Source organism: Callorhinchus milii, unplaced genomic scaffold, assembly GCF_018977255.1.
Source record: "Callorhinchus milii isolate IMCB2004 unplaced genomic scaffold, IMCB_Cmil_1.0 Scaffold3, whole genome shotgun sequence".
In the NCBI taxonomy this organism is placed as follows: domain Eukaryota; kingdom Metazoa; phylum Chordata; class Chondrichthyes; order Chimaeriformes; family Callorhinchidae; genus Callorhinchus; species Callorhinchus milii.
In genome coordinates, this window is record NW_024704744.1 from 33080381 (window position 1) to 33094642 (window position 14262).

The 14262-nt window shown below is 40.8% G+C and overlaps 1 protein-coding gene across 1 annotated transcript in view; it reads right to left on the reverse strand.

Moving 5' to 3' along the window:
• clvs2 (clavesin 2) overlaps nt 1–11222 on the reverse strand; it is a 35048-nt gene extending 23826 nt beyond the window's left edge. Inside the window, exons 1-2 of the mRNA XM_007899294.2 lie at nt 10803–11222; nt 4417–4591 (exon numbers count right to left, since the gene is read on the reverse strand). Coding sequence (XP_007897485.2) covers nt 4417–4591; nt 10803–11191 — 564 coding nt within the window. The 5' untranslated portion in view covers nt 11192–11222. The remainder of the gene's footprint in view (nt 1–4416; nt 4592–10802) is intronic.
• Between the last annotated feature and the right edge of the window lie 3040 nt (nt 11223–14262).

The window sequence follows — 14262 nt, forward strand, 5'->3', positions numbered from 1 at the left end:
CTAGCAATTCCAGAAAGCAATAGGTTAATTAAGACTGCAGTGGCAGCCTGTTAATGTTAGTGGAAAGATTTGTTAAACAGCAATATTTGTTCATTCCTCATTTAAACGACAATTTTAAAATAATGGGAGAATTGAATAAAAAACATTTTCTGTGCCATTTTTTCATCAAACACTCATTTGGCGTATTTTTAAAACACGTATCTCTTTTAATTAAAACTTCTTGGAATCTTAGAAATGTCATAGTATAATATTCTGAAATTTTAACATCAGGGAGAAATTTCATGAAATGTTATCATTTTGAACGCTTTACCTGTGGTCAGTCACTTGTCTCAGTTTCAGCCTCTGAGCCATGTTTTGGACCTGAGTTTTGTATGATTTAGAAATTGAGGCCAATATGTGAGCAGAAACAATGCATCAGAGAAATCCCATAAGCATCAACAGAACGCTAAGGAATTTAGATACGATACATTACTTTTCTGGATTTCTGATACAAAAAGGAATCTCTTTGTTGCATTTTGCCAATACAGGAGTCGTGTAGCTCAGTGGTTAAAGCACTCGCCTCACAAGCGAGAGGCTTGGATTTGATTCCCAGCGAGGCGAAACATTGGGCAAGTTTCTTTACTCCACAAACACGCTGCTGTTTAACCTAGCAGTGAGTAGGAACCCAGTTGTTAGTCGATTGGCAGATCACTTTTCTGGGGATAATAATTCCTTAAAAATAAAGATTGGTCATTTCAATCTATGACTGTTTGTGGGACACTGCTGTGCACAATTGGGTGCCGCATTTCGCCCACAAAATATACAGTCAATTCACTTTACCCTTCTCTTTTTGAGTAGTGCCCTCGGAACCTTGCCATATAAGCTTATCAGGCAGATGGGACCATAGCTTTGATGTGAAGCTCAAAGTCATGACATTGTGCTAAATTTACAATCTTCTTACTCAAAGTGCACCCAAGTGAGCCAATCTGACACTTTCAAGTAAGGTTCTTCATCTGAACGTTATATTGACTCTGGTGTTAGCTGCTCCCATTTACTCAAGCAAATGGATTTGATGTCAAGGGTACAATACAAAGACAGAGATCTTTTTGCTTGGCTCCCGGCAGCACCTTCGCACCTCAGCCATTGTCAGTACCACTATTCATGGCTGCACTCTTCACTTCATCGAGCCAATATGAAACCTCAGTGTCCTTTTCAACCCCCAGCTATCCTTGAAACTCCACATTCGTGCTATGACCTGTTCCTCCTTTGCCCACCTCCATAACATTGCCTGCCTCCGCCACTGCCTCTCACCACAGGCAGCCAAGACCCTGATCCATGCTTTCATCATGTCCTGGCTTGACTATGCCACTGCCTCCTCACTGGGCTTCCCAACTCTTCCCTCCACAAGCTGCAGATTATTCAAAACTCTGCAGCTCATGTCCTCTTCCACACCAGGCTCCACAAACCATTCACTCCAGTTCTTGTGTGGCTTCACTGGCTCCCATCTCTCAGAGAATCCAGTACAAAAACTCTCATCCTCACCTTCAAGGCCCTCCGCAGTCTTGCTCCCCTGTACCTCTCTGACCTCCTAACCCCATGTCAGCCTGTCCGCTTCCTCCACTCAGTGGACACTGGCCTGCATCAGGTCCCCAGCACTTCTCACCCCATTATTGGAGGTTAGACATTTAGCATCTCTGCCCCCACACTCTAAAACTCTATCCTCAATCCCTCCACCTCACCATCTCTCTTGTTTACTTCAAGTCCTGTCTAAAAGATCTTCCTCTTCGACCGTGCCTTCAGCCACCCTCCCACCCCTACACCACCTCCACTCCACCCCTCCTGACCCCAACTCCCAGCTTGGGTCCAAAAACCCCTGTCTGTCCGACGCTCTGGGACGTCCCTCCAATGTGAAGGGTACAATACAAGTGCACTTTTATCCATGTGTAATTTGTTGTTGTTGTTGTCTTCCTTAGAGGAAAGACGACTCAGCAGGGACCTTATAGAGATGTATAAAATTTTAGATTGGATCTAAAAATTAATATTTTAGAATCCACCAAGACAAGAGAAAAAAAGGACATAGGTATAGAATTGGAAGGGCAATTTCAGGACAGTTACCAGGAAGTTTTTCTTTACCCAGACAATAATTAACCACTGTCACAGATATCAGGAAAGGTGGTCGAGGCTAGGACATTGGATTTATTTTTAAAAAAAACAACTTAATGTTGTGATTGGAGGATAGTGGGCTGGGTTTTCCAAAGAACAAAATCAGATGGGCGGAAGGGCCTTCTTCTTCTGAACTAATGTTGCGATCTTTGAAGTGTTTCTGTTTAAAACCCAAACACATGGACCTTGGACAGAATCCTAATGAGACATTTTTGATTTAACAGGGGTCCTAGATAAGCTGCTGAAATATATTCCACTCCCACATTGTTTCCTCTTCCCCCACTTAATATTTTCCCTTTCTCCAAGTCTTAACTTATGAATTGAAATACTGATACCAGCCTTCTTCCCAGGCAAGGATTTACAATTGTGCAGGATCATTCTTACAAAACAGATCTACCGTAAGTGAGAGAACCGTAAAATAGAAATAGCCTTAAAGTTAACACATTATAATTCAAATGTGAACTAAAAGATTGATTAAGCGAACCTATGACTCCAGATTTCTATTGTCACTGCTCGTTACAGCAGAAAAGGGCTGGCAACTTGCTGCGTCTCATTAATACTCAGGCAATGGTTAATGGCTAAACAGCTGCCATTTAATTTTCATGCTCCTCATTTCTAAACAATGACTACAATATAAATTAAATTGAGGTGGATAATCAAAGCTTTGAATAAGCGAAAGTTATAAAATAAAGTATTGATGGACTTAATCTCACAGGAAATACAATCAAATATGCTTCTTTCAATCGTACAGCAAATCTTTCTAGCATTGGGCTCAGGTATCCAATGAGCAATTCTTCAAACAACCAGTGTATTTTAGCAATACGTCTTTTAGTACCCTTATTCATTACCTTCTTCTAACTGACAGAAATCAAACTCCATTTAAAAGATTGTCTCTTGATGAATACTCCACTAAGAACAACAACTACTTGCATTTACATAGGATAACATCTTGGAGCATTGGACCTGCTTGAGTGCTGTACGAGAGAGAAGGGAAGAGGAGAAAGGGAACAGTAGATATGCAGATCATACATTGGTGAAGACTGGTGCTGTCCTGCAACATGAACAATGGTCAGATACCAATCAGTGCAGAAAGTACACTACAAACTGAAGAGGAAAATAGCCTGCTGAATAGTCCTTAAAGAGGCAATTTGAATCATAACCACTAAAAATATCATTAAAAAGACAGAAGACACCGATTTTCTGAATAAATTGTTTGCTTTTGTGGAGTCCTGTAGCTCAGTGGTAAGAGCACTCGCTTTGCAAGCGAGAGACCGGAGTTCAATTCCCGGCAGGGCGAAACCTTGGGCAAGTTTCCTTACTCCACACAGAGCCTAATAATAATCCCTCCAAAATAAAAACAATAATAAATTGGTCATTTTCAATCTACGACTGTTTGTGGGACATTGCTGTGCGCAATTGGCTGCCGCGTTCGCCCACAAATATACAGTCAATTCACTTTCCAGTGTGTTCTGTGAAGCGCTTTGGGACGTCCTCCTGACGTGAAAAGCGCTATATCAAATGCAAGGATTATTATTATTATTATTTATTCTTATTATTAGTCATGCATAAGTAAATCCTAATCTAGTTATTTCATGGAAGCATTGGTTTATCTAACTGGTTAGTGAAGTGTTTCTAGCGATGATCCTAGCAGCTGTGAATGGTAATAGATTCATTCAAAGGCAATTTATTTTTGTTTTCTAATCTTCAAATATTCTGAGATGTATTACTGGGGAATTAAATTGCTCAGTTACAAAATGTAGACTAAGCATGTCAGATAGAAATGAGCAGGCATATTGTAAATCCTTCTCCAAGAGCAAAATTCTTCAGGATGAACACAATGTTAATCGTACCTATATTCACATGGATTGTTTAAACTGCATTACTTTAATAGCGCAGGCATTCATAATAACAGATTGGAGAATACAAACAATACAAAAAGTGTTCAGGAGACAGGAACCATAATAATAAAAAAAATAATCAAGCAAAGATAGAATTGTTTTCTTTCCTCCTGCAGTGTAATAACTGCAGCAGATCTATCATTTCAGTAACACATTTTTTTCTCTGCACAAACTGTCCTTTGTGTGCTGAGACTGCATTTTCTTCTGGGGAATAACCAATTATATGTAATAGAGTATTTGGCTCCAGAGATGTGATAATCAAAAAATATTGTATAAAGTGCACTCAATTATTTTGTTCCTAGAAATTAAACTGTTGTGCTGAAAATCCTATAATGTGAAAGGTTTGTTTTAAATCTGAAGCTGAAAGCATTCGTACCTGCAGTCCTTCAATGGCCAGTCGAAGCATGCTCGGGGTTAGTTTGGAGGCTTGCTTGAAAGTGAAGTTGCTCCAGTCTATGATCAAAATAAATCCATTGACTTGAAGTTCTGGGTCTTCAATCATTGCTTCCAATGACAACAGTATGGCACGCAAAATATCTATTAACGTGTACCTGAAAGCACAGAGACTGTCATTAATAATCAAGGCTTTTAAGCAAAGGTCCATCAAGTGTTTAAAGTGCACAGTTCATTGTGGTAAGCAAAGACCTGAAGTAAGCTAGCTAACTAAATGCCCTTAGTTGGCACTGGTGTTTATCATGCTCTCTGGATTAAATAAAATGTTATTCAAAATAGAAAAAAGCCATTGCATACCAATTGGTTAAGAGGTTAGAACTGAAATTGATAAGTTACTAGTGTAATAAGTTGAAATATGTTCAGCTCAGTTTATAAACTTGGTATCAAAGAAGCTTTTGAATGTGTTTACCCGCAACATACTCTTTCTTTCCCTCCACCCTTGCCTTATTTTAACATCGTGACAACAGGTTACAAATGCCAATTCCTGTCGAGAGCCGGATGTACATCACATCAATATACTCTGACATGTCCAGAAATAGATGTTGATTGGAGCAGAATTCCCACAAGTCAGGAGGACGCACATCTAGTCACTATTCGTAATTGCCTGTTATCAAGATTATGATTTTGTCCCCATTACAAAGATATGTGGCTATCATAAGTCTTGCAGTGAATACAGCTAAAAAGCCTTTCTACATCATGATCTAAAGTCAAATACAAGTGGGGCCTGCAGATAGATCCCTAGGTATTTTTTCTTACATCAGCATTAAACTGATTTCAGAATTTAGTGCAAATCAAAGGCAAATTAGATTGCTTTGGACAAATGTAGAATCTCCTAGAATCTCCTGGGGGCAAAATAAAGGTCACCAAGATTTTTGCTGGTTTCACTTACCTCCAAGCTATGATGATTTCTGGAATCCTAGCTTAAGTTGCATCTAAGTGAAAGATGCACTGACGCACCATTCACATCATTAGCTTGTTACTTGTAACTTTGCTTTCATCTTCCAATAACAGTACCAAGCACTTGTTGACCATGTAATATATAGGTCACTAGCATTGCTGGAAGCAAACTCTACATTTTCCAGCAAGATCAGCAAAGATACCTCTGTTTTGAATTGCTGTGTTCAGCATTAATGTATTTAAGAGAAAACGTGATGCATACATAAGAGAATAGAGATGTACAGGTGAAACAACAACATCTAGCATGAAAGGAATAGGAGGAGTGGGGGTTCATGTGGAGGATAAACACTAGCTTGGACTAGTTCAGCCAAAATGTCCTGTTTCTGTGACGTATAACTCTGTGTAATACTGTGTAACTATTGGAGTTTTTCAAACTCTCGTATCTCTGTGCCTCTAACAGCTTAATTTGCCTAATTGTTGACAGAGAATTATGTATTGTTGTACAGTAGAGTGACCATACATCCCCAATTTCCAGGACAGTCTCTGTCTCTGCGGTATTGTGCCTCTGTTGAGCTGTCTTGAGCTCAGCAATAAACTGTGCAAGAAAAATACAATTCTAAAACGGATACACTCGCCAGAGAAATATAGCCAATAATCCAACAAGCTTCTCCAATACTGCCAACATCAGGAAGTGTGGTGAGTTCAATTCTTTTTCGTATGTGTCCCTGGATTTTGTTTACAAAATATGATCACCGTACTATACAGTCATAATGTCAATTTGACTTGGGTTTGATGAATTATGCATACATGCAAACTATTCAATCACACCAAAAAACATTATAAAAAGCAATTACTTAAAAACAATTTCTCCACAAAAAGATACAAATAATGGAACAGGAAAACCACCTACAGACATTAAGAGAGCAACCCACAGATGTTTTTTTAGAGGGTTTTATTAACCACTTGATAAATTAAGTTAATCTTTGCAGATTCTGTACCAATAATCGTTGCCAACTAAACGCAAAGCTTAATTTATTTACATCTATTAAAAAAAACAGTGGGAGTAAAATATCAACACTTTCCATTAGCGCTATTACCCAAGTTTATAAGTAAACATATAAAGTAAAGCGCCAAAGACTAAACAAAGAGTGAATTATACGCCAAATGCAACATGTTTTGCAGGAATGATATCATCTAACACATGAAATATGCAAACTTTTTTGTGCATTTATTCCTAATTATAATGCTAAAGACAACAGACAGCAGACATTGTTCCATTCACAGCTGATATTACCTTTCAAAATGACATTGCAATACAGTTAACTTAATTGTAGTCATATTCTTTCCTGACTATGCAAAAATGTCACAACAAATTAGCCGATATCAACTGAATAAAAAACTGTATCAGGTTACCTGAAAGAATGAGCAACGAACGTCTATGTTGTACTGTACTATACATAATATATTTGCAAATGATGCAGCAATCATTACATATAACAATTCTGGTTCTCAAAAACCTGGCCAGTAACTCTTCTCCAATTATAGTGATCTAGAATTAAATCCTCTTTATAGCTGAATATAAGTGAACCAGTTTGCCAAAAAATATTAGTCTCAAGAGTGTTGGTTGTATAAAATAGCTCAAAGAGTAAAACACACAATGATTTGCAGGCAGAGTTTGGCTGGGGAAGTTATGAGTTATGAGAAAAGATGAAGATATTAATACTAAAGAAGACTCATGAGAGATGCCATTGTAGCATTTGAAATCCTAAAGGGTACAAATAATCTGAAACTTAAAAATATACCGTAAACTCCTGATAACTCGTCACACCAGGCTCAGTGATTGTGGTTGGTGCACTCAGCAAATAGAAGAAACAGTGTAAGGCAACTATGATTGGGATTCAAAGAGATAATCTTAGATGTGGATACAGAACATCCAGGGTGTGCTGTGGCTCTCAATGAAAGGTGGGCACGCATACTCAGATACATCGCAGAGACCTCTGGTCTATTGAAGGGCCACGCCATTGTCACAGGATAGGGTGGGAGATGGGATGGGAGGTCACAGTTCAATCATCCAATAAACCAGAGGCCTCTATGATACATCTGAGCATGCACACCCAACCTCCACCGAGTGTCCTCGCCAGTCACAGGATAGGCCAGAAGGCCGCTATGATGCAAGACACCATCTTATAATCTTATTGGTTGTCCAATCCATTTTACATTGCAAATACTTACAAGAATTTCTAGAATTCACTAATTACATGCTAGACGGAGTAACAAGTAAAGCAGAGTCCCTTATTAATATTTTGCGGCTTTGATATTGACAACGTGGCTGATTGCGTGGTAGTGACTAGTTAAGGCAGTATCCTGTTAACAGGAGTTTACTGTATTTAACACAGACAAAATATTTAGAATAATGGGCATGAACTCAAGCTCAGAAGAGGAAAGGTGAACACATAAGAGGTGAAAAATACGACATTTTATAACAGATTCAATGTAATAATTCTCATATCACCTCTGAAGTACTGCATTCCCCACCCATTTCTAAAGTCTATGTGTGGAATTGAATACCACTAACCTCAGAACAAAGGTTTGGTCCTAAGCTTCTTTTCTAACATTTTGACTGCTATCTTCACACAACCTAGGGAGTCTGACTTTGCTCTTTTCGATCTTGAGACCAGCTATTGAGCGCTGCTGTGCAGGGCACAAATTGAATATTGAGTTCCGTCAGTATATTACTTTTAGCTCCACTCAAAAACTGTTCTCCCTGACTGGAAGCAGCAATGGAGATTACTTTGGGCGAAACGTGAGGCTGATTATGCCACTGTGGTAGAGGGAGGGGTAGGGGGAAAATCATTATTTCACATACATACTCAGCCCCAGCCTTGGTTGCGCCAAGGTCATCAATCCATCCAAAAACAAAGTGCTGCTTTATTTGCTTTCACTTCCTGATTAATCTTGTACCCATCATATACCAGGGGAACTAAGAAGTGTTTTGATGTGTATTTCAATCTTTAAATGAAACAACGCCTTAGATTTAAATATAAATGACATTCTACCTAAGCTGCGAAGGACAATAATTCTGTTTCTGGAGATCCATTGAAGTATTTGTTAGGGATTATAATTTATTTCACAGCATTTATTTCAAGGTTCTTATCTTGCTCTCCACCTGTTCTGTATCCACACCTAAGATTATCTCCTTGAATCCAATTTATAGTTGCCTTACACTGTTTCTTCTATTTACTGAGTGCACCAACTACAAACACTGCAAATAATATTTATTTTGATTGACAGAGAACAGAATTTATGGGGAGAGCAACTTTTTATTGAAATAATGTCACAACATCTTAAATATGCATCTGAACAGGCAGTATGGACCTTGGCAGATTATTCAGATATCTGCAGCTGATGTCCTCTTCTGCACCAGCCTCCATAAACCCATCACCCCAGTCCTTGCCTCCCATCCCCCAGAGGATCGAGTTCAAAAATTCTTGTCCTCGCCTTCAAGGCCCTCCATGGCCTAGCTCATGCCTACCTTTGTGACCTGCTAACCCCATATTGGCCTGTCCGCTCCCTCCACTCAGTGGTCTCTGGCCTGCTCCGCATCCCCCATCTGGCCAGCCTCATCATCAGACATCAGGCCTTCAGCCTGTTTGCCCCCACCCTTTGGAACTCCACCCCACAGTCCCTTTGGTTTTCTCCCACGCTTGCCTCCTTCAAAGCCCATCTCAAGACCTTCCTCTTCAATCACACCTTTGGTCGCCCTCCTACCCCCACCTTTCCTGCCCTCCACCCCTTCTGATGTCAACCCCCAGCTTGGGTTCATACCTTTGACTGTCCAGTGCTTTGGGACTTCCTCCCAACAGGAAAGGTGCTAAATATATGCAATTTGTTGATGTTGTTGTTTTAATGTTTTATCCAAAGGCTGGCCCCTCTGGCAACACACTCCAAGTACTGGAGTGCTAAGCTCATCTAGATTATGAGTCCCAATGTGGTTTGGCAATACTGCCCATTTCAATTGAATTACTATAGAATGTAGTCTATTAACCAAAATCTTCACCTCCAATAAAAAGATATGCAAAACAGGTAGAAGGTTTAGTTTTGTGCCTCCCTTTTATACAGAGGACATCAAAGCTACGTAGATGATAGTGCAGAGAATCACTAGGATGACTTCTGGAATGAGAAGTCATAGAGTTATAAAGAAACATTTGGAAATTAGGATTGTGCTTGTTGAAGCAGAAAAGATTAAAAAAGGATCTAACAAACATTTTCAAAATAATGAATGATTTTATTAGATTAATCAGAAAATGACTATTTCTAATGATCAAGAGAAAAAAGGGGCATAAATAGTTACTAGGAAAAAAGGGAAGTCAGAAGAAACATTTCATACGCATGGTTGTTGGATTGTGAATCACCTTACCAGAAATTGTTAAATTCATACCAACATTTAAAAGAAAATTGGATAAGTAGTTGCAGAAAAAAAATGCCAAATGGTGAAAGGGTATAGCAATGAGACTTCTCCAAAGGTAGGTCTGAATGGCCTCTTTCTGTGCTGTAAACTTTCCAGCACTCTGTGGTCGGGTTATAAATAAATCACAGTACAGGTCTGTTGGCAGGGTTGTGAACAATTTAAAACGCCTCAGAATTTTCTTTTTTTCTTTATAACTATTTGCTTTGAAATGCTTCCCAGTCGGTGTATGGCCAGGGTAATTTGTCTCCACTCAGTTTTCCTGATAGACATGCTTGAGACTCTCATGTGTGCATAACTGAGCTCCTCATTTCCATCAAATATAAGATTTAAGAAAATCAAAAGTCATTTGACGTCTACAATCTCATGAGTTGGTCCTCAATGGGAATGATTACAACTGGCGCAGCACTGAGGGCTGGTGCTTCCTCAATGATGTCATCTTATATTACAGACCTGGGATAATTCTCCGGTTTAAGATATATTTTTTTTAAATAATACATTTTCAATGGAAACATTAAACGGCACAAAAAATCAATTTTGACGTGCATGCAAGCATCCTTTTGTCTTTACTAGATTGTCTCGGTAATAGATTCGGGTTCTTCGAGAATGAAAAAATCTTCGCCTCCAATAAAAGGATATGGAACACAAGAAACGGCTCGGTTGGTGGGGGGGGGGGTGGGTGGTGGCGCGTTTCATATTTCATTATGATTCTAATATCACTACAGCTACATCATTGCAAGGAGAGCGCAGTTTTAGGCACTTGTTTTCGGTCCCCTATAAAAATCCGAAACAAAACCTGAAACAAAATGTAGAAAGTTAAAGGAGGGAAAAGGGGATAAAAAAAATCATTCAAAAGCTACATTGAAAAATGGGGTCAGACACAAGGGTGACACAGACACTCTGGATGGCAACTGGATGACACAGAATCCCTCTGCTCGCTATTGTACCTGCTCTGATCCCAGTTGGAAGCGAAAAGCACCAGGATTTTCCTGCCATAATGATCCAAGTTAGAAAGCACACCAGGGAAGCCATCCTTCAGCGCCTGTTTGATCCCTGGGTCAGTGGCTTTGAAGTTCTTGAACATGTCCAGGTTCTGCTGACGGTACTCGAAATATTGAGCCAACAGCCGGAAAGCCTCCACATGATTAAACTTCCGAGCTCTTAAAAACCTTAAGATGAAGGCATCATCAGTCCTTAGGAAGCCGATGTCTGGTCGGGTGATAATCATATCTCTTACTTCCTGGATGTCCTGGTGCAAGGTGTCAGGGTTTTCATTCAATTCCAGCTTGGCTTTCTCCAGAGTTTCTGGGGACAGTCCTGCTTGCAAATGAGTCATTCTTTCCTCCCCCACCCCACCCCACCACCCCCCACCCCCCCTTTCCTCCTCCTCCCCCCCTCCCCTCCACCAATTCCCTTTTGCAATATGCAAAAGGCAAAAATAAAAATAATAACCTGCACAGCAAGTCCGTGCACCGAATGAATATCGACCTGCTTTCCCTTTCAGTGTCCGACCCTCATCTCTGCTGCAGTGGATCTTCCCTTTCGGTGCAAAAAGATGCAAATCAAATCAGCCAATAACTGAATAAATTAAATATTTCGATTTTTTTTTGTGTGTGTGGAGGAGGGGATGGGGGGGGAGGGGGGGGGGGGGTGAGGGGAAAAAAACCCAAACAGCGTTTGCAAGATCCGTGACCGTCCGTGTTCATTCAACGCTGAGCTCTGAATCCCACGCCTGTGGTGAGGCTCCTTGAGCACATTTACCTCTCAGATCAATAACGCCACAGCCACCAAACTGCGGGAGGCTGTTCCCACAGTCAGCAGCACAATGCGGCAACCTGCAGTCAGAGGCATCCCAATCCTCACCAAGTCTTATTGCATTGCAGGGTTATCCCTCCAAATCCCTCCACAGGCTTCCTTCAAACCTGATCCTCGACTTACTGACAGTATCGTTGTGTGCTGTGCATCTCTCTTTCTCTCTCTCTCTGTGTATGTGCTGCTGCTGCTGTGTGTGTGTGTGTTTTATTGTTTGGTCTCAATGACTTGGTGTGCTGCTGCCTTCTGTTAGGTTTACGTCAGTGCTGGAGGTGGTGAAAGCGACTGGATGTAATTTCCCTGAAAGCTGTGTGTGCAATGGCTGGAGAGGAACAGACAGACAGCGCAATCTGATGCTCACCACCTGCTCTCTCCCCAGCACCAGCAGCACAGCACTCAGCCCATTCGTTAATAATGTAAATGCCCCCTCTCTCCCTCCCTCCCTCCCTCCCCTACACCAAGGCAATTAGAAACGGTAGGTACTCATTTAACAGCAGAACATCTCCTCAGGGCTTCGCTGGTGGGGTGACAGCCCCTCGTGAATGATGAACACAATTGTGTTCATTTATTGACTTATTCATTGATTGATTTGCTGGGCATATGTGCACAGTAGAGGGGGGTTCACTGAAAGGGGGTGGTGGGCACGTCCCTGCCCCCACTTCCCTGCCCCCCTCCCACCCTTGGTACGAGCTTGTTTTAACCGCTGTCTAACCTGAGCAACAATAAAATCGACACACTGCAAATCGTGATGCTGCCTTCATTCACAGCCATTTTACATGATTTTAGGCGAATTGCCACAATCCAATGAAAATGTGCAGCAGTGAATGGTGAAGTGGGATTAGTGCATAGTTCCCCATATTCAGGGGGACGTAGTCAGGGATCCTGACTGTGTTACTTTGCAGTAGAGTACCACTGACTGACTGACTGACTGACTGGGACCTGATTGTCTATGGACCACTTTCACTCCACACAAAACGAACACAACGCAGAACCATCATGAAGCACCTAACATGGACTTTCAGAAAGCATGCAATGCAGCAGAGTCATCACACACTTTACATGTGTGATTTCCCCCAAATACAGTGTGTTCTCTTTCTTGATCCAGGAAACTGAATTACTGCTCCAACACATAAGTGTCTGGGAAACGGCGCACACAACAGCGATGTAAAGTCAAGTCTTACTTAAACCCAATTAGAGAAAACAGACTCAAACGATGGTGGTTGGTTTCTAGCAGTTGTTTGTCGTGCGTTGCTTTATAGATGAAATGAAAGAGGAAAGAAGCACAAAGACTGTCTGAGGAATTGATAAGGAAACGTTAGATAAAGCAGCAAATCGATTTTAATATCCTCAATGCAGCCATTACATGAGATGGCTTTAGCAATAGTGTGGGTAAAAGTAACCAGACAATCTTACTTTTAATTACAAGTACGTTAGACGAGATGAGACACATGGAAACGTTCCTGTCCTTCTTCAATGAAGGGGAAATTAAGTAGCAATATAAAAAGGTCTAATTGCTAATAATAAATCCTAGTCTGTATTAATTTTGATTACATATGTCTTAAGACATGAAGGAATATAGATTAAAAATTTAAATTTGAAATACAGCTTAATAAGTTTAGTTGTGTCTATCCTCGTGGGGGGGGTGGGGGGGGTGGGGGTGGTAAGCAGGGTCTCCTTGAAGCTGAACTGGCTCCCAGGTGACTTACGCTCATACCCCTTCAAACTCCTCTCTTTCATATGCCTGTCTACTTTATCCTTATTCCTTCGAATGAATGTTGAGTATTAAGGGTTGAGAAGGCTAAGATCATCTCTCCCAGTTTTATATATTTTCCTATTTTGAAAACAAGAATATCATGCAATACAGTTTTAAAAATTCAACAAGCATTGTACCATCAATATCAAATTATTATTTATTTCGTCAGTTCTTGGACAAACAGGGTAGCATTATTTGTAACCTTTCCTGCTATTGGTTGGTCTGCTCAGTTATGTTTAAAAAAAGCAAATGTAGCCTGAAAGCACATAATTTGGTCAGCATCTGGTGCAATGAATATCTGACCCATGTAAAGTATTGGTTTGGGTCAGCTGCCCGACATAACTTCAGGCTGGATATCATAAGAGAGGTTCAGAAAAAGAAGGTCCTTCAGCTTATTTGATCTCAACCTTGCAGAAGATCAAGCTGTTTATTAAATGAGTTCCTTGTCCTTATCTGAACCACTCTTCATGGTAATCCATTCCTGCTATAAATTAACAACAATGCCTTTCATGATCATCCCCCGCCCTGCCCACCTCACCATCGATGGTTAGGCCTTCAGCCTCTGTGCCTCCACTCTCTGGAACTCCATCCTGGAGTCCCTTCCTTCACCTCCTTCAAGGTCCATCTCAAGACGCACCATCCGTCATCTTGCCACCCCCCACCCCTCACCACCTTTTTGGCGCTCACCCTTCCTAAATCCAACTCCCACTTTAGGTACAAACCCTCGAATGTTCAGCCCCTTGGAAAACCCTCCTGATGTGAAACACACAAAATACAATACAAAATGACATTTGTATATCGCCTTTCACTTCGGGAGGACGTCTCAAGGCGCTGGATAGTCA